Source organism: Staurois parvus, unplaced genomic scaffold, assembly GCF_062004578.1.
Source record: "Staurois parvus isolate SC_StPar_1 unplaced genomic scaffold, SC_StPar_1.0 ptg001051l, whole genome shotgun sequence".
Taxonomy (NCBI): Eukaryota; Metazoa; Chordata; class Amphibia; order Anura; family Ranidae; genus Staurois; species Staurois parvus.
In genome coordinates this window covers 1,709,307-1,735,205 of record NW_028318847.1, presented here as the reverse complement: position 1 = coordinate 1,735,205, position 25,899 = coordinate 1,709,307, and the positions used below count along the sequence as shown (strand labels likewise).

General features: G+C 42.1%; 1 protein-coding gene across 1 annotated transcript in view; it reads right to left on the bottom strand.

Annotated features, from left to right (window-relative positions):
- The window catches only part of LOC149440816 (transmembrane protein 272-like), a 68,007-nt gene that overhangs the window by 5,789 nt on the left and 36,319 nt on the right, over positions 1 to 25,899 (bottom strand). Inside the window, exons 3-5 of the mRNA XM_089658117.1 lie at positions 20,365 to 20,424; positions 20,075 to 20,251; positions 5,317 to 5,474 (exon numbers count right to left, since the gene is read on the bottom strand). Of these exons, the coding sequence (XP_089514243.1) occupies positions 5,317 to 5,474; positions 20,075 to 20,251; positions 20,365 to 20,424 (395 nt within the window). The remainder of the gene's footprint in view (positions 1 to 5,316; positions 5,475 to 20,074; positions 20,252 to 20,364; positions 20,425 to 25,899) is intronic.

The following is a 25,899-nucleotide window of genomic DNA, read 5'->3' as shown; positions in this document are numbered from 1 at the left end:
CTGGGGGGGAAGTGGGTATAGGTGCCCGGTAGGCGCGGGGTTAAATGGTGTTGCCTCAGAAGGGGGGTAGTCTTATACGACAAGTACAGCCCAAAACCTATTTTGGGCTTAACTGGAAAATTAGGGGGTCGTCTTCTAAACCCAGTCGCCTTATACACCGGAAAATACGGTATTTGGGAAGAATATTTTTAAAATATATTTCAAATATATTTTTCTTTCATGTGGGCTGTCCCAGTTATGAGGAGTTAGTGTCTTTTCCCCATTTCCAATGCCCTAAGGAATAGTTGGGCTTATAAGTGCAGTGTACATATATTGTGCAATTTAGAAGCACCCTTTATATTATTGGATAGCCCAAATATCTGCCACCTCTTGGGGGAATGAATACTAGGGTACATTAGTATCCCTTAACCATTCCTAAAAAAGTTAAAGTAAAAAAAAATATTTCAACACCTTTGCATTCAATCTTCACCTCCACAACATGCAATCTTTCTGGTATACCAACTCCTTTTACATAGTAGACCATACACCCCAATACCTTTTTCAGTCTCAGTAGGAGAGACAAATTAATATCACGAATGAGGACTGGTGGAAGATATTTGTACTTCCCCAGTCTATTTCCCTTTTCTGTAAAGCACAGGAACACAATTGAAAAATCCCCACAAGATGGTACTATTATCCCACAAAGCCTGCTAAGATGTTCTATAACATACATGCCAGTGCTGCCTTTAAGACAACTTCATTCATATTTGGGGATGCCTACAAATCAAACCATTCTGCAACGCAATCTTTAGAATTTATAATGAATGTTACCTTACTGCTTATAACAATAACCCTCATACAGTGTTATTGTCTATTATCTCAGACACTATAAAATCAATTTATTTTATTTTTATTAATAACAGGTAAACAAGTTATCCCTAAACATTGGAAGTTGAAAATGGTCACTACCTTGGCGGAATGTTTTAAAGCACTGAACGACATTATGTGGATAAAGAATATGATAGCCCAAGATAAAGACAGGACAATTTTGGGCAATGTGGACAGCATAGCTGGTATGCATAGAGACCCCTTGTCAGGAAACTAATACAGGTAATGCTAATTCATGTAACCTCAGCTTGCTACTAGACCTTGTTCTGCCTGCTAACCTGGTACTTACCCCAGCCTGCTTCCTGATCACTCTGCTGTCTCAGTGTATGCCCCTGGCCCACTTAGACTACGTCTCTGACCGTGGCATTCACCTGCAATCAAGCTATCAGCACCCATGCTTCTTTGAGCCTTGTACCTCTGTCAAAACCTTTAGGGGTGCTCGGAACAGAGCCACAAAGGAAGCCCTCTCGTCAGTCTGGCCTCCAACCAAGGTACGTGACATCTCTAAATTCAGAGCCCATTTTCCTAATTGATAGTTTCTTGTACATGTCATTGCTGCTTTGTTTGTTCTCATGTTTCTCTTCCCAAAAAAATTTAATTTGACTAAATTAAATAAACAGACATATGCCTTCAAAAACATTGTTTAGTTAAAATAAAACCCAGGTACATAAAAATACATTTTCTAAATGTCCCCCAAAGTAAATGCACATCCAGCGATATAATCCTTGTCAATGATATTGGCCCATTGTCCATCAATATTTGCACGTCACATTCCCATCACTAATTGATTCCTGGACTGAAGTAATGTGAACAGTTCCGTGTGACCCCATAAACCAAATTTAGCTAACTATATCACCTGGATTCCCAGAGATATAGCTGGAATGTACTAGAGACAAACAGTAGAGGCAGGTGTTTTACTACAAAAATTAAGAGACCACAGATGACCAAGCAGTGTAAATTTAGCAAGCAGCAGGATATTTTTAATGAGGGAGAAATTACCGAAATGTTCTAGAAACAAAGAACACAGGCAAGTGTTTTACAACAAGAACTAGCAGACTGCAGATGACACACCAATGTAAAAGTGTCCAGGAGGACAATTTAGGCCCAAATTTAATAAACACAAAACAGACAGAATTTTTGCTGCAAGAAGTAAGATGCTGCAGAAGATACAGCAGTATAAAATTATCCAGCAGCAGGAAAGTTTTAATCAGGGATAATAGACCTAACTGGTATATGCCTAATTTTTGTTTCATACATGGGGATAAGGGGTGCATTAAATAGGAGTGATAACATTTGGGGTAATTTATTCTCGCAAATAGTTTTAAACAAAAGGCAGCAGCAGCAATAAGTGATCAGAAACAAATGAATGCTGCACTTCGGGAACCTCATCATTTTAAAAACGCCCTATCAACATGAAATATAAATTAACTTGTTCCCACTGGCTGTATGCATATTTGCAGCCACTCGCAGGTGGGGTTTAATGCAAAGAGGCCGCATATATGCATCCCAAATGTAAACATTTTTGTGCGGAGATCGTAATCCCTGCACACTCCCAGCACAGTTCCCGGCGAGTACCGGAAAGCTCCCAATGCATACTAGCGATCGGAAGCTTTCCGATTATGTGACTGCTATGACTACCAATCACAGCGGTCACATGACTGGAATGCCCGCCTCCACGCATTTAGAACTTCTTAAAGGCCCAGGACGTAGAGAAAATTCCAAAATGCAACAAAATCCCACTTTCCTAAAAGTAAGCCTTGCAGCAGAGAAACAAAAAACTGAAAAAAACTAAACATTCTGCTAACTTAAAAAGACCCTATCAAAAATCAATGAAAATCAATGTATCTCCAAAGCAAGTAAAACGCACAAATAATACCCACTAACACAACAGCCCATTAATTTTTAAGGAAAGACTTTCTGCAAAAAGACAGTAAAAACTGAAAGAAAGGCTATATCAACATAAAATTAACAATAAACCAACAAAATAAACGAAGACCCCAAAAATACATACCCTTTTCTTAAAACAGAAGCCTTTTTTATTTTAAGAGAAATCACGCAGCAAAGAAGAATTGTTTGCTATTGACAGGACAGCAGCTAAAAGTGGTCAAAATCCAAACTTTGATGAAACAAAATAAATACTGCACTGCCAATCCAATTCCTTTATAAAACCAGAGTGCAAAATCTTCTAAATGTGTTATAAACACCTCCCTATTACTGGGGAAGTGTATAAGTGAAAAAAAATCCCCACCTGTTTACAACTGTGATGAGTAAATCATAAAATTTTGTTAAAAACCAATCAATGGTTTTGATGCATTGCTTCTGATATATGGACATTTGTGCGAGTTGTGATAGGGGAAGGTGCATTGAGCACCTGTCATAGACACTAAATAATCTAACTTCAAATGTATTTTATATTCATTTAATAGTTGATTTGATACATTGATTGGTTCACTTATCACATATATTAGCAGGTGGGGGAGGTGTATTATTGCACGCCCACTAAATTCTCATTGTATATGTTTTACATTTTTTTATGATTTACTCATCACAGCTGTAAACAGGTGGGGATTTTTTTCACTTATGCACTTTCCCAATAATAGGGAGGTGTTTAACACTTTTAGAAGATTTTTTCACTGTGGTTTTAAAAAAGGAACAGGATTGGCAGAGCAGCTTTTATTTAGTTTCATCATCACACTCATTTTTTGTGTCAGGTGCTAGCAACAACCTATATATCCTTATATAGCATCCGCTATGCAGGTTATCTTAATTTCATTTAAAATCCAAACTTCATTCATAATCATCACCTGTCTATATTTTAAGAAACATAAATTTCTGTGTGAATCCACCTGTTTTGCTACCCGGTATTTTTTCTCTTGGATTAATTTGAGCTGATACAGTGTGTGTTGCTTCTGTGTTAGTTCACATACTCATTCTTTAGTTAAAGGAAAGGTATAGCCAAAGCTTCTTTGACTGTACTTCTATGGATCACAGGAGTACAGTTAGTTCTGCACTCCTGTGACTGGTCCAGACTCTGAAAAGATCCCGACCATATGATTGGGATCCACCCAGATGCCTGAACCGGCAACTGCTCCAGTCTCCTCCACAGCCCAGCACAACAGTGAGAGCTGGAGGGGCAAAGCAGAGAGCTGGTAACTGACAGTCATGGCTCTCTGCTCAGAGTGGAGGGGGAGAACTGAGCGACAGCGGTGTTTGATCGCTCAGTGCAGAGCCAGCGGAGGACTGGTGCAGCATCGGATCGATGCTGCATCCACCTAGGTGAGTACAATTTTTTTTCTCTAAAGCCCGTAATTCTCTTTTTAGACCTTTGTATAGGGGTTTACCTCTCAGCCACTTTTTTTCATTGAGAGATTGACTCTTTTTGTTATTCCATATAGTATCTGTAAAGAGGAACCAGCTTCTCACACCACCAAAATAAATAGATTTTATGGTGGATACAAAATCCTGTTTAGGTGCAAATTGTTGCCAAAAAAGCATGTAGTATATTGTATTGCAGCCTTTTTCAACCAGGGTGCCTTCAGGTTTCTTCATGGGTGCCTTGGCAAAATGCCTAAAAATTGCCCCAAAAATTGTATATAAGCCTGCCTTTTAGTTACACAAACCCACAGGTTTTCATAGTGCACCATTACAACTTTCTAGACACCGGCGATATAACAACCAATGATGTCATCAGTTGATAAGGACATCAGGGGCACTTGCAAAGGCATCCTTGCTTGCCCCTCCCTGCATCTCTCCATCAGCACTGGGGTCACATTAGGTGAGTGAGAGAAACTGAGAGAGAAGAGAAACAATGGAATACTAGTCAGTACCAGTGTACAAAAGTGTATTTGGTTTGGAAGAATATATCACCTCTAACGTTGGGTGAACTACACGTGCATATGTTGCTGCATTTGTAAAACTATTCATTTAATTTTTACATTTTGTAATGGGCGCCTCAAGATTGTGCAGAATTTTAAAGGGTGGCTCGAGATTTGTGCAGATTAAGAAAGGGTGCCTCTAGATCAGGGGAGTCAAACTGTCGGTTCTCCAGCTGTTGCGAAACTACAAGTCCCATTATGCCTCTGCCTTTGGGAGTCATGCTTGTAACTGTCAATCTTGCAATGCCGCATGGGATTTGTAGTTTGGCAACAGCTGGAGGGCCGCCAGTTTGACACCTGTGCTCTAGATTGTCCAGAATTTGAAAGGGTGCCTTCAGATTGTGCAGAATTTTAAAGGATGCCTTGACTGAAAAAAGGCTGCAAAACACTGGTGTAGTGCTATCCTTAATATCCTAGTATAGCGGCATGCTTTGCAAGAATATTGCAAATAACAAAAGGTGGTCTATTGCCATTGTGCTTGTTAAGGCAATATAATCAAACACAAATGAATAATGGTAATCCCTCCTAATATATACCAATACATTTTTATGTGAATCATTTATTAAATACTTACCATGTTGGAGGAACCGCAGCAAATTCCAAGGCAGATCATGACTATGGCAATACATAGACAGATGTATTGAAAAATCAAGATTCCAAATGCAAATTCATAAACATTTTCATCACAGTCTCTAGGGTTGACCTGATAGACCGAAAACACCCAGATACTTCCTAGAATGAAAAATGCAAGTATTGGTTTTGTTCACATTTGGCTTTCACAAATAGAAACAGTTGGTTGTACAATGGGATTCTAGAACAAAACACATCCAGCCAAATAATTTTCATTTTAGGAACAATCTACATATTTTTTGCTTACCTGTATCCAAATGTGTACCCCAATGGTAGCATGCCTTTTCTTATTTGTATTATAGTACAACTCAAAAAAGATGGTAAATCCTGCCATTGCCAGTGCCACAACCCCACTTACACATACCTTGTACTAAGGGCTTTATCTTTCTTTGGTGTCTCTCATGGTACTGAGCTCATTGCTAGGCAACAAATCTAAGCTGTTTCTGAGGTTTCAGCAGTGCATGTATCATCATTGTCACATGCAATGCCTGTCTAATACTACATCTCCCAAGAGGCCTTGTGCCATCTCTAGAAAATGGGTAGGAAAAACTAGCCAATCAATTCGTCAGATCCACCACACATCAACATTGTAAAATTTCAGTGGAAAAACAGCTCGCTTGATCCAGATAACTGAAGAACATGACTCAGCATAGAAAAAAAAATCCTTCTATGGGCACCTGCCTATAATTGTTAACAGGGGAAATAACAAGACCTAGGGAGGAGATTGCAACCTCAGAAGAGGAACAGCAACCTTCAGTGTTTGCTGATTTAGAAGTAGGCAGAAATAATTTTGTTACTGAACAAATGAAGGACCCCACATTACTGTGAGAATGTGGTGAAAGTAGATGGGGAATTAGTTAACCAAGATGAGAGGATTTCCCTCCTGTACTTCACAATGGAAAGGGACCTATTACAACAGGTGTCACAGGGGGTGGAGGAAACCATTGAGCAACTGGTGGTGCCCAAACCTTATTGTGAGTTGATGTTAGAACTAGCCCATGGGCACATTCTTTGGGAACATTTAGGAGCTTTAAAGACCCAGGAGAGCTGAAGTCTTCTAGAGGACACCAACACATTTTGGTGATAATGGACTATGCCACCTGTTACCCAGAAGCAATTCCTCTCCGAAGCACCTCAGCCAAACAATAGCCAAAGAGTTATTTCAGCCATGTGGGCATTTATAAAGAGGTGGTCAGTAGCAGACTAAAGGAGAAGAGTTAGTGGCAAAGGTTTCTACGGGTATCTGTTTAGCAGTTGGAGGGAGTGGAGGTGGAAAACAGGGATAGAGTGAAATTAATAAGGTAGTGATTGGAGGAGGAAAAGGATTATTGGAAAGGGTGCACAGAGTGCATAGGTAAGAGAATACAAGGTCAAGGTTGTTGCCATCAGAATGAGCAGGAGCATGTCAGGTCAAAGGCTGTGGTTACACTCCAAAAAGCAAACAAACGAAACCAGCGCTCCAATCCTCATGCAAACTTGAAAGATAACTGGATGCCAACCGAAGAGGTGCTGCCCTTCAAAGATCAGGAAATTTGATCGTTTCGAAACGCGACAGCTTACCCGCATTTAAACACAGCACCTTTGTGACGTTTTTGTGGACCCTATACACTGCTTTTAATTTTGTTGGTTTGTGAGTATACATCCATTTGTTCATTCATTAAAACATGTGGTGTACCACGGTAATGTACGATGAGAGTGCGCCCTTGTCTGTTCTTTTTTACCAAAGGCTGTGGTTATACTGAAAGGTTTAGAAGTGGCAGGAGTGTTAGCATTACAATATTACTGAACCTAGGACCCTGCACTTACTATATCTGCTCTACCACAGTACACAGAACATGGAAATGCAATTATTTTAGTAAATATAAACTGCTAAATATCTTTTCTCATCAGCAGTCTTGTGACTTCTATCAGTTGTCAGCAGAGCACTGGTTAAAGCTTGTAGGAGGAGTTTTCTTTCTGCTCTAGGAGGATGCAGAACCCCTAACCTCTGTCTGGATAGTGCTGTCTGGCTCTGTGCTGATCACATGCACTCTCCCCAAAAAAAAAAAAAAAACTCTCTAGCAATACACATCAAACTGAGCATGTGCAGAGTGTCTCCACACAATATGTCTTATCAGGAGATAAGAGGGGGATACTGGAAGAAGGGGAGGATCATAGAAGTCAGGATAAATCAGCCTTTTTACACAATGCAGAGGATTAACCCCTTAGGTTCCACAGTGAGTATATCATGCATTCTTTACTGCATACACAGACTGATTTTACTGTTGTGGGTCTAGTAACACTTTAACAGGGATGTTGAAGTCAGCTTGTGGTCATAGGGTTCCAACTCCACCTCCCTTCAGTTCACTGGGTCTGGGAGAATGAACCCAGAGATGGCCACCATGGGAGAGGTAATCAGGAGATGCAGAGTTGAATTCATGAAACCAAGTTTCAGTAACAGTAAGTAGATGAAATGAAAAGAGTTCGTAATAAAAAGGACAGAGGTGAGTTTGTTACAGACAAAGCAGGCATTCCAAAGGGTGCATAAGTTTTGGGAAGAGAAGGAAAAGAACCTAAAATTTTGTGAATTGTGGCTGCTGCAAAAGGGTGTTGGGTGATGAGTGTGTTGGTCAATGTTAAAAGAAGAAAGCCTAGGGTTTGGGGATATATCTCCAGAAGTTAGGAAAAGCAGAATGGTGAGGGAGGTAATATGGGAGTGTGACCCCTCGGTAAAAAAACATTCAAAAAGAAATCTTTTTATTTCATGCTGTCCCTTTGCTGCAAACTACTTGCTCACATGGCAGAAAGCATTTGAAAATGGAGGTCTTTAATTTGGATTTATATGCCAATGAGTAAGTGCACCATAGAACAAGTAATCAGAGTAATCTTGTCTATTGCAATTCTTTTCTCATTGGCTTACCTTTTCAGTACATCTAGGCTAACCCCCTTAAGGCTATTATGGATGTTGCTTTCAGACTCATCCATTTACCAACCTTTCAGTGTCTGCACCCCCTCTCTGTCAATCCCTTCACTGGCTTCTACTCACCCAACGAGTAAAAGTCAAAATTATAACAACAATAAATAAATAAAGTGACACACAACTCTGCCCTGAGTTGCATCACTGAATTAAGAGAGCTTGGGATCTAAATGACAGAAAAGGTACAAAGGTTAGGTTTGAAAGCCTTGCACTATTTGAAGAAGTGTATTGGGGAGGAAAACTTATGATGGCCATACAAATCAAAAATTGGTAGTGACGTTTTTTAGGAAAACAAATTAAGGAAAAGTTTGGAAAACTACTGGTGAAAGGACGATAAGTTGAAAGGTTAATGTGTTTCTCGCCTGTTAAAAATCGAACTGTTCGTACTGCTCATATATGATAAAACAAACAAAAAACTGATTCATTTATGCCCATTGAAAGATTTATTATTCAAAAATTGGACATTACACAATGGCAATATAGCTTGCTCTCATGACCATGAGTTTGTTTTTCAAAAATGCGTTTGAACAATTTTGCGACCTGTGTATGGCAAGCATTACAAGCTCTGTGCATAGTGATGAGAACTACCTCAGAGTCCTCACTTTCTCAAGATCAGAGCTCCAATAGCATTGCCATTAAAGCTAGTGACTGTGATGCAGGACACAAAATTAGAAAGTCTGGTTAAGCTTGAAGTGGCCATAGAGTCACCAATATTGGCGCCAAACAGGCTATTTAAACAGGGCTGCCGTACTGGCTCAATGCTGTTTGGTCTACAGCAGGGGTCTCCAAACTATGACCCTCCAGGTATTGAGGAACTGCAAGTCCCAGGAGGCCTTGCAAGACTCTGACAGCCACAAGCAAGACTCCCAGAGGCAGAGGCATGATGGGACTTGCAGTACTTCGACAGCTGGAGGGCCATAGTTTGGAGACCCCTGGTCTACAGCATTCTGTGTATTTTGTTCCTGATTCCTATGCCTGATGATGCTTGTCTTCTACCAGCCCTGACCTCGGCTTGTCCCGGATTCTGCTTCCGCCTCCTGTTCTTGCCTGATCTGCTTCACTGTTGCTGACATTGGCCTGTGACCTGACTACGCCTTTTCCTGGTGTTATGCCTAATCTGCCTGTCTGTTATCAACCAAGTTTGTCTGACCCTGTATCCTGCTCATCCAGCCTGCTACAGCTCCTTCAGTTCAGCACGCTCACGTCTGGCTCTTGCTCCTTGCTGCACATCCACAGCTTGTTGCCAGCCAAGTATCGTGCCAGCTCATGTGCCACCGGCCTGTCCTGCTGCCATATCTGCCTGCTGCCAGCTGCTCTATTTCCTTGCATCCTTCCAGTGAGGTGTCAACGTCTACCTACGCAGACTACTGGACTATTCCCAGGCACTCATACCTCGCTGTGCTCTTGCGGTTACTGTTCCACTATTAGGCCTTTCTCTTCATATCAGGCTCACTAAGCAGGTATGTGACCATGACTAAGGTCACCTACTAGTTTAAAAATTGGATCCAGGTCATTGATGAATATAGCCTTAGGTAGTATTGTATGAGTGGCCTGGGTTTGTGGTAACAGTGTAGTGACAACGTTATCAATTTACTGTATTTTATGGTGGAAGGTTGAGGATTTTTGTATGGTTCTATTTTTATTGCAATGTTGATCTAATAAAACATATATTTTTATACTGCATTGTGTTCCATAAATTACCTCTTTATGCGAACACACCTTGTGGTCTTATTGGTTTATTTTTAGTATATTGTTGTTAAGGGAGTACATCCCAATGGATGAGTTGGTGATTAAATGAAATTATTTAAAGTACTCCCTGCATTTCCTATATACTGTATGTAGTTACATAGTTGGGTTGAAAAAACACATACCGTAGGTCAATCTAGTTCAATCAATAAGAAAAAAAAACTTCCTATACACAATCCTGCTGTATACCCACAGATGAGCCAGGAGAAGGTAATGACTCAATGACTCAAAAAATTCCTTTATGATCCACCAGGAGACAACTGGATCAACTACCCGTGATGTTATTACTTATACATTTTAGTATCCAGTCATATTTTGTACATTTAGGATAACATACAGCTCTTTTTTTTTAAATAATCTACTGAGCTGGCCAGAACTAGTTCTTGGGGAATCTATTCCACATTTGTACAGCTTTTACTGTGAAGAAGTATTTCTGTATGTGGAGGTTGCATCTATTTTCTGCCAGAAATAGAGTGCCCCCTTGTCCTCTGTAATGACCTGAAAGTGAATAACTCAACACCAAGTTAACTATAAGGACCTATTTATACATGGTGATCTCCTCTTCTTGAGAGGAGAATACATTCAGATCATCTAATCTGTCCTCATAGTAGAGCTCCTCAATGCCTCTTATCAGTTTAGTTGCCCTTCTCTGAATGCTAGTTCTCCAATAATCTTTTTGTGAATAGGTGCCTAAAACTGAACTGCATATTCCAGATGAGATCTAACTAATGGTTTGTACAGTAGCAAAATGATGTCTCTCAGGTAAAAAAAAATGTGCATTTATTTTTTTTGTCAGTAGCCTGTAAATAATTGCACCTGCGGTCAGCATATCGTGGGTGCAATGCCAGACTCTTGCAGACTGTCAGAACACTGTCTGCCTATATCTCTGATATGGGCAGGCAGTTACTACAGTTAAGGAAGCTGAATGGACTATGAGAGTGCTCACTAGCACCCTTGCAGTACATTGAGAACTATAAGCCATCAGCTGCAAAGGCTAACGGTGCTTGTCGGCATTCATTCACAGGAAACTGTGAATGAATGACACGGGCAGAGCCTCGCATGGTTGCATCAGTTTTAATTTGTGACAGGGGGCGCAGGGAGAAGATCCCCCTCTTGCTGTCACTGAGAGTGGAAGTAGAGGGAAAGAGGTTGCATCTGCTGGAACATGTTACATGTTCCACTCTAAAAATGGGCGGAATATGTAACATATTCCTAAAGGTAAACTTCTCATTTAAACCTCATTTTTCAGATAGTTGCCCAATTAAACAGTGCATTGAGGTCGGCGTGTGAGACATCCTGTAAGGACGTTATTCCACTGCATAGCTTGGTGTCATCTGCAGAGACTGAAATGGTACTTTTAATCCCAAAAACTAATTTATAAAATAGGTTTAAAAGTAAGGGTCTCAACACTGAACCTTGGGGTACTCCACTAATAACCTTAGACCTTTCAGAGTATGTCTCATTAATTACTACTCTCTGAAAACGGTCTTTTAGTCCCTTTTCCATTTATAAACTGAATTTTCTTAGCCTTTAAACTTTAACTTACACATTAGTGTGTGGGGAACTCTGTCAAACGCTTCTGCAAAATCCAAATATACTACGTATACACAGCCACTCCTCTAAGTCTTTGCTTACTTCCTCACAAAAAGAAATTAGATTTGCTTGAAAACTACAGTCTTTTGTGAAACCATGCTATTTCTTAAAAAAAGGTTCAAATGGTCTGTAGCAATTTGGCAAAGACTTTGATCCTTATTTACACGCACATGAACTTTAATAGCATCCCAGTCTTAGTCCGTAGGGTTCAATATTGAGTTGGCCCACCCTTTTCAGCTATAACAGCTTCAACTCTTTTGGGAAGGCTGCCCACAAGGTTTAGCAGAGTGTCTAGGGGAATGTCTGACCATTCTTCCAGAAGCACATTAGTGAGGTCAGGCACTGATGTTGAACAAGAAGGCCTGGCTCGCAGTCTCCGCTCTATTTCATCCCAACTGTGTTCTATCGGGTTGAGGTCAGGACTCTGTGCAGGCCAGTCAAGTTCCTCCACCCCAAACTCGCTCATCCATGTCTTTATGGACCTTGCTTTGTGCACTGGTGTGCAGTCATGTTGGAACAGGAAGGGGCCATCTCCAAACTATTCCCAAAAAGTTGGGAAAATAAAATTGTCCAAAATCTCTTTGTATGCTGACATCTTAAGAGTTCCCTTCACTAGATTTAAGGGGTCAAGCCCAACCCCTGAAAAACAACCCCACACCATAATCCTCCCTCTACAAAAATTTTCACTTGGCACAATGCAGTCAGGCAAGCACCATTCTCCTGGCAACTGCCAAACCCAGACATGTTCACCGGATTTCCAGACAGAGAAGCATGATTCATCACTCCAGAGAACATGTCTCCACTTCTTGGTGATGTAAGGCTTGGATGTCTCTGCTCAGCCATGGAAACCCAATCCATGAAGCTCTCTACGCACTGTTGTGTTAATCTAAAGGCCACATGAAGTTTGGAAGGCTTTAGTTACTGACTCTGCAGGCGGATGGTGACTACTGCGCACTGTGATTCAGCATGCACTGACCCGGATCTGTCATTTTACATGGCCTACCACTTCATGGCTGAGTTGCTGTTATTCCCAGTTGCTTCCACTTTATTATAATACCACTAACAGTTGATCATTGGAATATGTATTAGCAAAGAAATTTCATGGATGAACTTATTGCACAGGTGGCAATGTATCACTGTTTCATGGTTGAATTCAGTGAGCTCCTGAGAGTGACCCATTAGTTCACAAATGTTTTTAAAAGCAGTCTGCATGCCTAGGTGCTTGAATTTATTCACCTGTGGCCATGGAGGTGATTTGAACACCTGAATCCAATGATTTGGAGGGATGTCCTAGTACTTTGGGCAATATAGTGTATAAGCACCACATTGGCTTTATTACTTTGCTTGAGTTGGAGATCATGACATTATCCACCCACCTCAGTCAATCAGAGGAAGACTTGTATTCATTGATAAAATACAAAGATCCCTTTGAATGGCTGAGCAATGCTAAACCTGACTTAATTTTGTTGTCGAAGCGGGACATGAAGTCCCTGTACCACTGCCGGAGCACAGCACTGTATACTGGATGTAGCTCTGCTGCTGATTCCAGGTGCTTTGTGTGTTTCCTGCACAGCTATTCTTTCCCCTAGCTCACACTCCTCATGATTTACCCAGTTTAGTAAACAACACTCTCTGCTGCAGTCTTCGCTCTCCTAGTGGGCAGGGACAAATCAGGATGGAATAGTGGTGGCAAACACATCCTTGCATATTGTGAAATAAACACATGCAGTGGAATACGGACATAATAAGGAATACATGTATTTCATGAACTGAGTATGTTTGCTATGATTATTTATTGATTTTCACTAATAGTGATGTGCAGCACTGCACTGTGTGCAATGATTAATACTTGATATGGCAATGTGGAGGTTTATTTATTTGATTTATATTAGGTTGTTTTTTATCACATTGATTTAGTATATAGGGTGGTGGAGCAATACACATATTTGTTTGTTAATAACGTACAGAGTACAGGAGTCAGGAATAAGTAATATACAGAGCACAGGAGTCAGGAATAAGTAATATACAGAGCACAGGAGTCAGGATTGCGTAACGTGCAGCAGAGGTCAAGAATGTGTCAAATACAGAGCGCAGGGGTCAGGACAATAATAAGCACAAAAGAATGGTCATTTACTGGTTTTTAAAGGGTCAGTGCCTGTAGACAGATAATTTTTCCCCCTTTAAAGCCTCTTTCATATGGGTGGTCAGGGGCAGTAAAAACAGGTGATTGAGCCTCAGTTTTACTGCCTCCTGGCCAACCACTTAAGGTCTAAAATACAGGTAGAGGAAGATGCTCACATGCTGTGGCCACGATGCTTTGTGTCACAGACAAGCAAAACATTTTAACGTGGCATATTGAGTTGATCAAACTCAGCAATTTAACCTCCCTGGAGGGATTCCCGAGTGTAGCGCGGGGTAAAGTTTCAGCACCACAAGCGGTAACCCCGAGCTACACTTGGAATACCTTGCAGCACTGCTCCGGGATCTCTTCTTCACTTACCTTGTCCTGCGCTCCCGCGATGTCCCTCCTGCAGTGTCCCCTGCAATGTCCTCCGGCCCATGGCGGCATCTGTCTTCTGGGTTCCGTTCCCTGCGACGCCAGGACGTGTGGGGGACGGAACGGCGGGAAATTAAAAAATGTGAAAAAGTGACATTAACTAAATACACTAAAATCACATAGTAAAACATTACTGTATCAAAGCATTTCACATACATTTTGTCCCGAGTGCTTTGTCCTGTGCCCTGCCTGCATTTTTACTGTTCTTTCTGCCTGGAAACTGAGAAATGTCCATGGCGTCCAACAAGCGTCCCTTTAGGTCAAAAGCGGTTTTAGACCAGTTAGAGAACAGCGATAGTAAATTAGAACTACTTGCAAAATTGAGTGATAATGAATTGTGGGGAAATTCGTCATCAGACACTGAAAACGATTTTGCGACATTGCTCAGCGATGTGCGAACTTGGCGCTATATTTCAAATTTCAGTGTTTTTGTTTTGATTATATTATTGAATTACATTTATTATTATATTATTATTTTTTATGATTATTTATTAAATTATTATTTATGATTTCGTTTTTCAAATTTTAACATACCCGGGATGTTTACTAGGCTCTTGTTCGGACAGATTTCAGTGAGGTATTCCTAAAAATTACAGGCCTACAATAAAAAAAATACATATTTCCATGCAAAAAAATGTACTGCTTTGAGCACAGAAATATGGACATAATCAGACCGCTAGGGAGGTTACGTCAATGGGACTACGCCACAACTGCAAGTCAAACACTTGGCTCATAGTTCTGGTACATTAGCACCATTATAAACTTGTATTTGGCAAAACAGGTCACCTCCTGAACATCTGACAGCAGCTGCTTAGATGCCCTCTAAATATTGATCCACCGCAGATCACTTTTCAAAGCTATGGCTAATGTGAACCTAGCCTAATAGCAGTCATTTTAATGCTACCTTTAACATGGTGACAGTAAGCGGAGACCTATGTGTTAGGTTGCTGTCACCCTGTTTAAAAGGACAGGATAATAGGTGGCATTAAAATGACTAGGAACAGGCACTTCTAACAGCTGCCTGTTCTTTTTCATTTCTACAAGGGAAAATATTTTCTGCATTCTCTCTCCTCACCAGAGCCAGCCCTGAGACCCGCTCCATCCTGCACTACAGGAAGCCTGCAGCGCGGGATGATTTAGCTGCACTAATGGACAAAACACTATGTGCACCCATTGGCTGAGGAGGCAGTGGGAGGTGGGGAGCCTGTAGCCTATAGGCTGCCCTGCCCCCTTGACTCCTCAACCAATGGGTAGCTGGAGCTCTCTCAAAAATCCCTCCTACTTGATGTCACCTCAGATAGTCCATGGTCCGGTGGCTTGTCTGTTTTATTATGCAGTATGGAGGATACAGGCTGTTGAACACTAGCAGCTACACACTAGTCTAGCTGCTGCGCAGTTGGACGCTCTGGGGGAAGGGGGGGTTGGACCCCCCTGACCCCCCCAGCTTATCTACGCTCCTGGAAGTAAGGAGTATTGCAAGAATCTTCAGGTTGAATGACAGCTTGAACTCCTTTTGAGTCTAGCTTCCCTGTTCAGGAGAAAATGATTTAAAGCAGAGGGGCTCATGCCTGTAATGAAAATCTTTCAACAAAGGGGCAGAAAGGATAAGCCCTGTGACACCAAAGGGTAACTGAAGAAAACATAGAAAACACTTTGGTCTTCATTGTGACAATGGCACTCTCTGCCTCATCCTGTACAGTGATTTTCCAGCTCAGAGATTTTCCAGCAGCTTCAGCTTCCTTTATGTCATACCAAAGTCTTCTGCGCTATCCAATTTGTCACGATCCTCTTATGCTTTTGTGTGAACACTTTTAATGTAGGTTTGTTAGATCAGGACTTATGAAATATAAATAGAATTGGGCTCTAGCAGCTAAAACTAGATTTTTGACTTAATTGTACAATACATTTCTTGGAGGACGTCACGGCACACAAAGCAGCTCTTTCAATCCCTACTCACAGGGCCATGCATCACCTACAGGTGATTGCACACTGGCAAATAGACAGGAAGTCCTCTCCTCTAAAATCCCTCTCCTACAGAAAGTGCCTCAGTTTTTGTAACAAGACATACATCCCAGTACTGGATGGGAGGGGGGGGGGTTCACCTCTGTGTCCTGTGATGTACTCCAATAAATGGATTTTACAGGTAAGTCAACAATCCAATTCTTTTGAATTGTACATCATGGAACACAGAACAGTTCTAGTAATTCTTACTCACAGGGATGTCCTAAAGCAATACCTATAAGGGGTGGGAGACACAGCAACCACGGACAGGCCACAAAGAATACATACAGCAGTCTGCAAAACACTGCAGCCAAAAGTCACACCCTCAGTGACACTTACAGCTCAAACAACATACTAAGTGTGTAGGATCTTGCCCCCCAATGACTGTAAAAAATAAAAATTCAGATTACACAGAATCAAAGGTGTCCTGAGGCACAATATGCATGACACCCTGAACAAAGGCATGCACCAAGGAATGAGCAGCAACTGGCCTTTGGAAAGACTGAGAAAGCCAAGATCTGACATGTGATTGTAATCAAGGCCAATCGCATATCAACCCCCAGCTGGAGAAAAGACAAAATACGGTCCATGACATTCTTGCAAGGGTGAAACCTCCTAGTCTCACACCAGAATACATAGGATTTCCAGGTTCTGTGGTAAATCCTTCTTGAAGTAGCGTTCTAGCTCTCAAAAGCATAGGACTGATTGCCTCAGGCATCCACCCCCCATCCTTCAAGACTCTGGCTTCAATAGCGATTCCATTAAAGCCAGCAACCATAAAGCATGGAAGATCATACTGTGGACAGGTGGACTGAGCAGGTTGGAAGCATCTAAAGACCATCCACTGAATATATTAATGATGTTGGAATATCATGTCCTTCTGGGCCAAGTTGGTGCTATCAATCATCAGCATTCCCTCCACTTGAATCCTGCGAAGCAGACACGGAAAAAGCTGTAATAGAGGAAAGGCCTACAGTATACAGTATCAAAAAGAACTGGTCCCATGGCGACACCAGGGCATCTACCATAAACGCCTGATGATCCCTGGTCCTTGCAATTAACCTTTCCAGTTTTGAATTGAACCTGGATGCCACCAGATTCACGTCCTGCGTGCCCCAGCACTGATAGCCTCAAATACCTCCAGGTAGAGAGTTCACTACCCTGGTGACAACTGTCATCGGCTGAGGAAATCCACATGCCTATGTAACTCTCCTGCAATATGAACTGCGGTCAGAGTGGGAACATAAAGCTCTGCCCATGGCAAGATGAAGTTCACCTCATTCTGGGCACTATCCAACTGAATCGTTACTGGCAGACTCTGCAGCTGATCTGACTAGTGCAGGAGAACCAGAGAAAGAGTGACTTTATAAATAAAAAAAATTAACTGGCTGGTCCACAAGCAACAAACTTAAATTTCAACGACATTGCAGACTTTCAAACCCCAGTGTAATTAAAATGATATTGTGCACAACCCAACTTCCCCGTTCAGTTTGAGGGTTCTCAGACCTCAATATCTTCCCATGCAGCAGGAGACAAATCTCCCAAGCCAATACTGTCTTGATGATTAAGCTGTCAAAGTAAGCACTGAGGTACCAATGTGACCCTGGTTCTGAGCTTTGCGAAGACAGGGGCTAGAATTTTGGTATACACTGTGGGACCTATGTTCAACCTGAAGGGAAATGCAAGAAACTGATTACCTATTGCCTTAGATCACAGGGAAAAAATGTTGTATACTTAAGTGTGTAAATCGTTGTAGCTCCATATGTGTACCCTTTTTTTATAGCACATTAGAAGTTCTTGTAAAGGCCCAAGGTATTATACCTTCATGCATTCCATGAAGGTAAAAAAACCTTCTGTGTGGAGCAGCCCCCAAATACTTACCTGAGCCCCATCTCGATCCAGAAATGTGTACGAGAGCCTCGGCTGTCCTGGTTCTTTCCCTCCACATTGGCTGAGACAGCAGCAGGAGCCATTGGCTCCCACTACTGTCAATCACAGCCAGTGAGCCAATGCAGAGAGGGGTCGGGGCTGAGCGACATCTGTGTGTAAATGGACACTCAGAGCAGCTGCTTGAGAGCGAGCCAGCTTGGGTGTCCCCATAGCAAGTTGCTTGCTGTGGCAGCACTTGGCAGGAGTAAGGGCCAAGAGCACTTGCGGGGGATCCAAGAGGAGGATTGTGGCTTTTCTGTGCAAAACCACTGCATAGAGCAGGTAAGTATGTTTGTTTTTAAAAAAACTGCCTTTACAATCACTTCAAGACTTCTGCAATGACCTATTTATGTTGCCTTGTAATCATAAATCATTCTATGGTTCTTATTGGATATTGCAAACTGAAAAAAAAAAACTAGAAAAGATAGAAAAGTGGTTGAATAAACCAAACAAATATATAAGAAAACCAGCTGCAGGCACACTAAGTGATATCAAAGGGTGATGAATAAATGGATAAAGTTCCAGTTAGGGCAAAGGCAATCCAGTAAGCACCAGGGCAGGCTGCGATGGAGTGAACCAAACTCTGGAGTAGAAGAATAAACAAAGGACACAGCACTTCTAAGTGTAAACTGTATGACAATTTTATGCTCTGCTATGCTCCACCGTGCCTGATGAAAGAGCGTGCCGGCCCATACTGGTTCACGCACATGCTCAGAAACGCATTGCATCCCAATGACGTCAGACTAGCTCCGGACATATTGGAGACCCAACTAGGCCTTACCATCGATGTGATTCCTGTCCAAATCACATTTAATTTCCCCACTGCTCCTGCGTGAACCCAGACTTGTCATAGCCCGAGATCACACATGAGCGAGTTTAGAGTGGGCATGTGGGAATGTATACCATGGAGGCAGCTGCTCTATATTCTCAGTGGTAGGAGAGGAGAGAAAGTGGCAGGGGATTTGAAATCCCTGCCACTTTCTCTCCTCTCCTTGTAGCAATGACAGTTTGGACTAGATGGTATCTGATTCGTCAGCACCACCCATGTGATGGTGCTGACCAATCAAAAGTTCTCTAGCCTGAACTGTCATTGCTGCAAGGAGAAGAGAGAAAGTGTCAAGAACTTCAAATCCCCTCCATTTTTTCTCCTCTTCTAGCACTGAGAATATGAAGCATCTGCCACCATATATATATCCCACTGTCTGTTGCGGGAAACCTCCTTGCACCGCTCCTGTGTGAACTCAGGCTATGACAACCTGGGGTCACACAGAATTAGTAAGGAAACTGCATGCAATTTGGAAAGCTATTGCATTCCTATTCAAAGCGCATGCTAATCCTTGTGGTGCAATTTGCCTCCATACGTTATGCATTGACACAAATCACACCGCAAATTATCGGTATTTAGTATCGGCAAGTATTCGCCAATAAATAACGGTATTGGTGCATCTCTAATGTTTAGCTTTCTTTGCAAAGAATGTAGAAAGGTTGGAGTCCTTATAGCTATCTGGTTCTTCTAGGGAAGGCTTTCACTAACTTCCCATCAAGTGACGAAAGATCTGTCCAAACAGATACAACAAAAAACATATTTTTAATAACATGGGAAGGGCTAAAAGTTCTAACAATGTAATTGCTGTTTGTGCTATCTTGCTCCCATTTTTTGTTCTGGTGTCACAGAGACAATAAAGAAAAATCTCTCCAATGGGTTCAGGGACATCAAAAAGCCTTACAGAAATATTCATTCCTCCTCACTGTCTCAAAAATAATAATAATTTAAAAGAAAAGCTGAAGCTAGGCTTTAAGGAGAAATAGCAGTTATGCTAGTGTTCATGGGATATAGAGTATTGGCACCTTCTGTACCTCTATTTATGCACCTTTGTATGTGTAATATACTACAATACATCTTTTATACTGTACATATACCTGCAATGAACCAGCACAGTGAAAAGAAACCCAGAATTCTCTCCACAATATGCGTTGCCATCACCGAGATACACTTCAATGGTAAGAGCACGAATCCAACTAGACAAATTACTCCAGCCACTGTAAGGTAGATTGGGATCGTAGGTGCAACATGGCATTTATCACTGTATAAGAACCCTGTTGATACAACAAAATAAAGTAATTACACATAATGTACAGCATAACAATATAAAATTAGCAAAATAATTACTGCTATATGTAATTGGAAACAAATCAAATATTGAAATTACCTACGACAATCATAGCTATGCTGAGTGGTGTGTAGAATACCATACTGCATATCTGTAAACCTGAAATTATATCAAGTAGCATGTTAATTGTGGACAATTATATCACAATGCTAATACATTGAAGAAACAAAAGTAATTAGCTTACTCGAACCATAAATATGTTTTTATTTGTCTCTATTTCTTTAACACAGGGGTCTCCAAACTTTCTATACAAAGGGCTGGTTTACTATCATTCAGACTTTAGGGGGACTGTGACCAGTGGGAGTAGAAAATATTTTGGCATTAGTGGGACTAAACAATGTCCCATCTTTGGTATTAGAGAGAGGAATAGTGCCCCATCGTTGGCATCAATGGGAGGAATAGTGGCCCGTTGTTTGTGTCAGTGGCAGAAATTAGGTCCCATTTTTGGTGCCAGTAATGGGAATAGTACTCCATCATTGGTGTCATTGGGAGGAATAATGGCCCATTGGGGGTGTCAGTGGGGGGAATAGTGCCCCATCATTGGTGTAAGCGGGAGTAATATTGGCCCATTGTTGGTATCAGTGGGGGGGAATAGTGCCCATTCATTGGTGTCAGTGGGAGGAATAGTGTCCCATCATTGGTGTCATGGGAGGAATAGTGCCCCATCATTGGTGTCAGTGGGAGGAATAATGGCTCATTGTTGGTGTCAGTGGGGGGAATAATGGCCCATTGTTGGTGTCAGTAGGAGGAATAGTGCCCCATCATTAGTGTCAGTGGGAAGAATAGTCCCCTAATGTTGGCGCCAGTGGGAGGAATAGTGCCCCATCATTAGTGTCAGTGGGAGGAATAGTGCCCCATCATTGGTGTCAGTAGGAGGAATAGTGCCCCATCATTAGTGTCAGTGGGAGGAATAGTGCCCCATCATTAGTGTCAGTAGGAGGAATAATGGCCCATTGTTGGTGTCAGTGGGAGGAATAGTGCCCCATCATTGGTGTCAGTAGGAGGAATAATGGCCTATTGTTGGTGTCAGGAGGAATAGTGCCCCATCATTGGTGTCAGCGGGAAGAATAGTCACCCAATGTTGGCGTCAGTGGGAGGAATAATGGCCCATTGTAAGTGTCAGTGGGGGGAATGGTGCCTTTTATGTGAGGGAAGAATAGTGCCCCAAGGGCCGAATAAAGATAAGCAAAGGGCTGCATCCAGCTCCAGGGCCGCAGTTTGGAGACCCCTGCTCTAACAGAAATGTTGCACAAAGTCACAAACATTCATGCTTTCCTTTGGGTCACTTAATTGCCCTCCATTGTTTCTTATTTCAGCCTGGAGCCTACATTGGCAGATACAGCTAAATATGGCTATATAGTATACAACCTTCTCTATACTATCTTATTTAGACTAAATTATGTAGTATGAGGGCAAACCTAGAAAACCAATTTAATTTGTATTATATCATGATAGCCCTTGACCCACTTGCTGATGGTAGATCTAAAGGTGATTGTACAATCAGATTGCATAGAGTATGACCAGCTTGTCATGCTTCTTCTGAGCCATTGCTGTTTAACTGGTGGCTAGCATCATGCATGCAGCTTTTAGGGCCTCCATTTTAATCCCATGAGGCAGGAAATAGGTAGTCTTGTCCTTGTGATTTAGTCAAGGACCTAATCGTCCAGTGCTTATCTGTTCCTGTCCTAATTTATGATGCTGGCCAGCTTCTGGAATGTGCGCACATGAAGAAACTCACACTGACACGTTTGGTCTGTGAAAACTTCTCTCTAATTTATTGAAATGAAACCGTGAGTTTATATATGAAAAATGATGCGAACATCACGTGATAACAGCATAAGCATTATATTAGTCTTTGATTGGTCACTTTACACGAAAACAATCTCCGTCATGGTATAGGTGTGATCTTCTTCTGTCTTATCTTAAAGAGAGAAAAACATTCCTTTGTTTCCCAAATCACACGGTGGGAGGGGGTCTGTGTGTGTGAGCAGACATTTCTTAAGCAAGGATTTCTTATAGTACCACAAAGCCCAGCAGGCAGAAAATATTCACACAACATATGTATTAAAGTATAAAAGTAAATATTTATAAAACTTATAGAAATAGCGTATAAATAGCCTATTCAATAGGAAACAAAATAGGCATTTTACCAAATCCATCACAGTCCCCCCTTAAATGACTATTTTCCTCTGTCCCTATAAGACCTCGCTCATCTGTCCTTATGTACCTTGGAACTCTTTTATGCTGCACGTTAGACAGGTGATGACTATTTCATCACCTCCCTTGCCACAGACTTTGTACATAAGGAAGTCAGATGCTATCCCTACAAAATTGTGAGATTACCGGTGGCAGGGAGGGACCGTAATGGGGTATAAGGTTTTTCTTCATCTATCATGTGGGGATCCTCTTGCTCCTGGTTCAGGAAGATAGGTGTACTGTTGTCTACAGCTTTGCTCATCAATTTCCTCACACATGGTATAACACAGCATACAACCAGGACCAGGAGAATCAGAATTATTAGTACAATTACCCCTATTTGGGCAAGTATCTTTTGCCACCCACTCATCCAACTGAAATATTGATCCCACGAGTCTGTGATCCCTGAATTCTTTTTCAGCTCAACTGACAGGTCTTCTAATTTCTTTATAGCCAGAGTAACCTTACCATTCGGGCCAGTATTGTCAGGAATATATGTACAACATGTTCCGGTTCCTTCTATCATTTTACAAACACCTCCTTTTTCCGCTAAAATCATGTCCAGAGCCATTCTATTCTGGAATGTCATGTAGAATGTAGGGGCTAGCTGGTCAACGATTCCTTGAAGGGCATCCCTGGTGTAATTCACAAACCTCTATTAGTTGTAGTATATGTAATTTATCCAATCTACATTTTTATTAACAGTTATCATGGGAATCAGGGATTCAAAGCCTGCTTTACTTGGTCTCTGGCTATAAATTTATTAGGCACCCCCCTTGGGACTCCAATAGCATCTATATACACATGTGGGTCAAAACTACCAGAAGGAGCTTTTTGTTTCCTCCTACGGCCAGGCGTTGGGTCAGGGGTATTTTCTGCTAGGATGTGGAGAGGCATAATGGCCTTTGCAAGAGCATACTCACCAGTCCAAATCCCTTCCAATCTGATTCTAATCTTTTGGTCCCCAGTAATCATCCATGACATATATGTATACCTGGTCACTACTATCGGAACATGCTCGTTGTGTCAAGATCATATAAATTATGGTCATAGCACCACATGGGATCTATACTACAGAAATCAAAGGTGAAAATAGCTACATGAGTGTTGGATGAGTTGTACCAAAATATAGTGGTGTCACCTATTTCGGTGATATCCACCTGTTGAGCCTCTGTCAGACTTATAAGAAAAAGGATATACAACATAGTTGTCATGGTGTAGATGACGCCTTTCCCTCAGGGTTTGGGACTTTCTTGCAGTGGGAGGCGTGTATCCAAGTGTTCTTCCCGGCCACCTTGTCAGAAGGGGCTGTGGTCAGCAGAACTTGGAAGGGACCATCATATCTTGGCTCAAGGGAATGTTTCCTCATAAATTTCTTTACTAATACCCAATCTCCGGGTAATAGGCTGTGAGTTCCTGTATCTGACTCAGGATCTGGAATGGAGAAAACACTTGGACATGGATACGGGTTAATTCACGTGATAATACAGTCACATAATCAGTTAACACATCAAATTGTAATTGCAACTGTTGTGGAAAATAACAACCAAGTTTGGGGACTGAGCTAAACAAAATCTCATAAGGGGATAGGGAGTGTTCTCTCTTGGTGTGTATCTGACACTAAATAGGGCAATAAGCAGACTGTCTGGCCAACTCATGCCAGTCTCTTGGGCTACTTTTAGCATTCGTTCTACTTTCCCACTACTTTGGGGGTGATAGGGGGTATGAAACGCCAGAGTGACTCCTAATGCCGCCCATATTTCTTTGGTTACTGAAGCTGTGAAGGCGGGGCCCTGGTCACTCTCTATCACCTCTGGAAGCCCATATCTGCATACAACCTCAGTGGGGAGTTTCTTCGCAGTTGTTTTAGCAGTCATGTTAGTTACAGCAAAGGCCTCTGGCCAACTGGAAAACATGTCCAACACCACTAGGGTGTACTCAACCACCCACTCTTTGGCATCTGGATATGATCAATTTGTATCCTTTGAAAAGGGTATAGGGGTTTGGCCAAGTGTTTCTGTGGTGTCTTCTCTGTGTGTCCCGTATTGCATTTTTGCACAGATGGCACATGTTCTGCAAAAATTGTTCGTCAATGTGGTGATTCCAGGCGCTATATCGTACTTGTTGATAAAAGAGTTCATGAGGCTCTTTGACAGATGGGCTGCTCCGTGTGCCCACTGTACTACAGCTGGAAACATATTCCTGGATAAACAAAGCCTCTTGTTGCACTCAAACAGACCGTCTTTGAGAATAGCTCCTCTCCGTCTCCAGCTTTCTTTTTCTTCTGGACTTGCTGCTTCTTGGAGTTCCTTGAGGTAGCTTCTGTCCACAGGTAAAGTCTGTAAGGTGAATATTGGTTCCCACTCTCCGGTCACCTCTCCTTCCATTTCTGGTGGTCCCATGGCCTCTCGTTTTGCTGCCTAATCTGCCAGATTATTGCCTTTGGCTTCTGAAGAGTTTAATTTCCCATGAGCTTTTACCTTCAGAATAGCCACTTGAATTGGTAGAAAAAGTGCTTCCAGCAGTCGTCCAATGGCTGCTCCATGTCTTATGGACGTACCTGCCGCAGTCATAAATTCTTTTTTTCCTTCCGCCATCTGCCATGCTGTTGTAAGTGCTTGAAGTTCAGCTCCCTGTGCAGATATTGCTGGTGATAGGGCTCTTGCCTGTAGGACTGTGTCTGCAGTAGTGACCGCAAATCCTGTATAATATTTGCCTCCATCATCTGCATATCTGGAACCATCAACAAAAAAGGTGAGGTCTAGGTCCTGCAGTGGTGTTTCACTCACTGTGGGGAGATGGAAGGTTTCCATTTTCATCACTTCAAGACAATAATGAGGCTCAGTGGCTCCATCATCCTCTCCACTTTCTGCATTACCTTCATTACCCCCCTCAGCAATTGGGAGGAGAGTGGCCGGATTCAGGGTTTGGCAACGTAGGAGAGTGACGTTATCAGGAAGTTGGAGGGAACACTGTAGTCTAAGATGCCTCGCTGTGGACAAATGTTTAGGTTGGACTTGGTTTAAAATGGCAGCAATGTCATGCGGCGCCAGAAGAACAAGTTCATGTCCCAGTACGATATCAGAGGTCTTATCCAGCAGAGCTGGAGCAGCGAAAACTGCATGCAGACACGACGGTGCTCCTCTAGCCACTGGGTCTAAACGGCATGAGTAGTAGCCTACGGGTCGTAGGCGGTCGCCATGGGACTGGGCCAATACTCCTGTGGCATGGCCTTGGAGTTCAGACACGAACAGTTTGAAAGGTTTCTCGTAGTCTGGTAGACCTAGGGCTGGGGCTAAAGAAAGTAAGCGTTGTAGAGCCAAAAAGTTGGAGGCGGCCTCTTCGGACAGATGGAAGGGCTCAGACTTGAGAGCATCG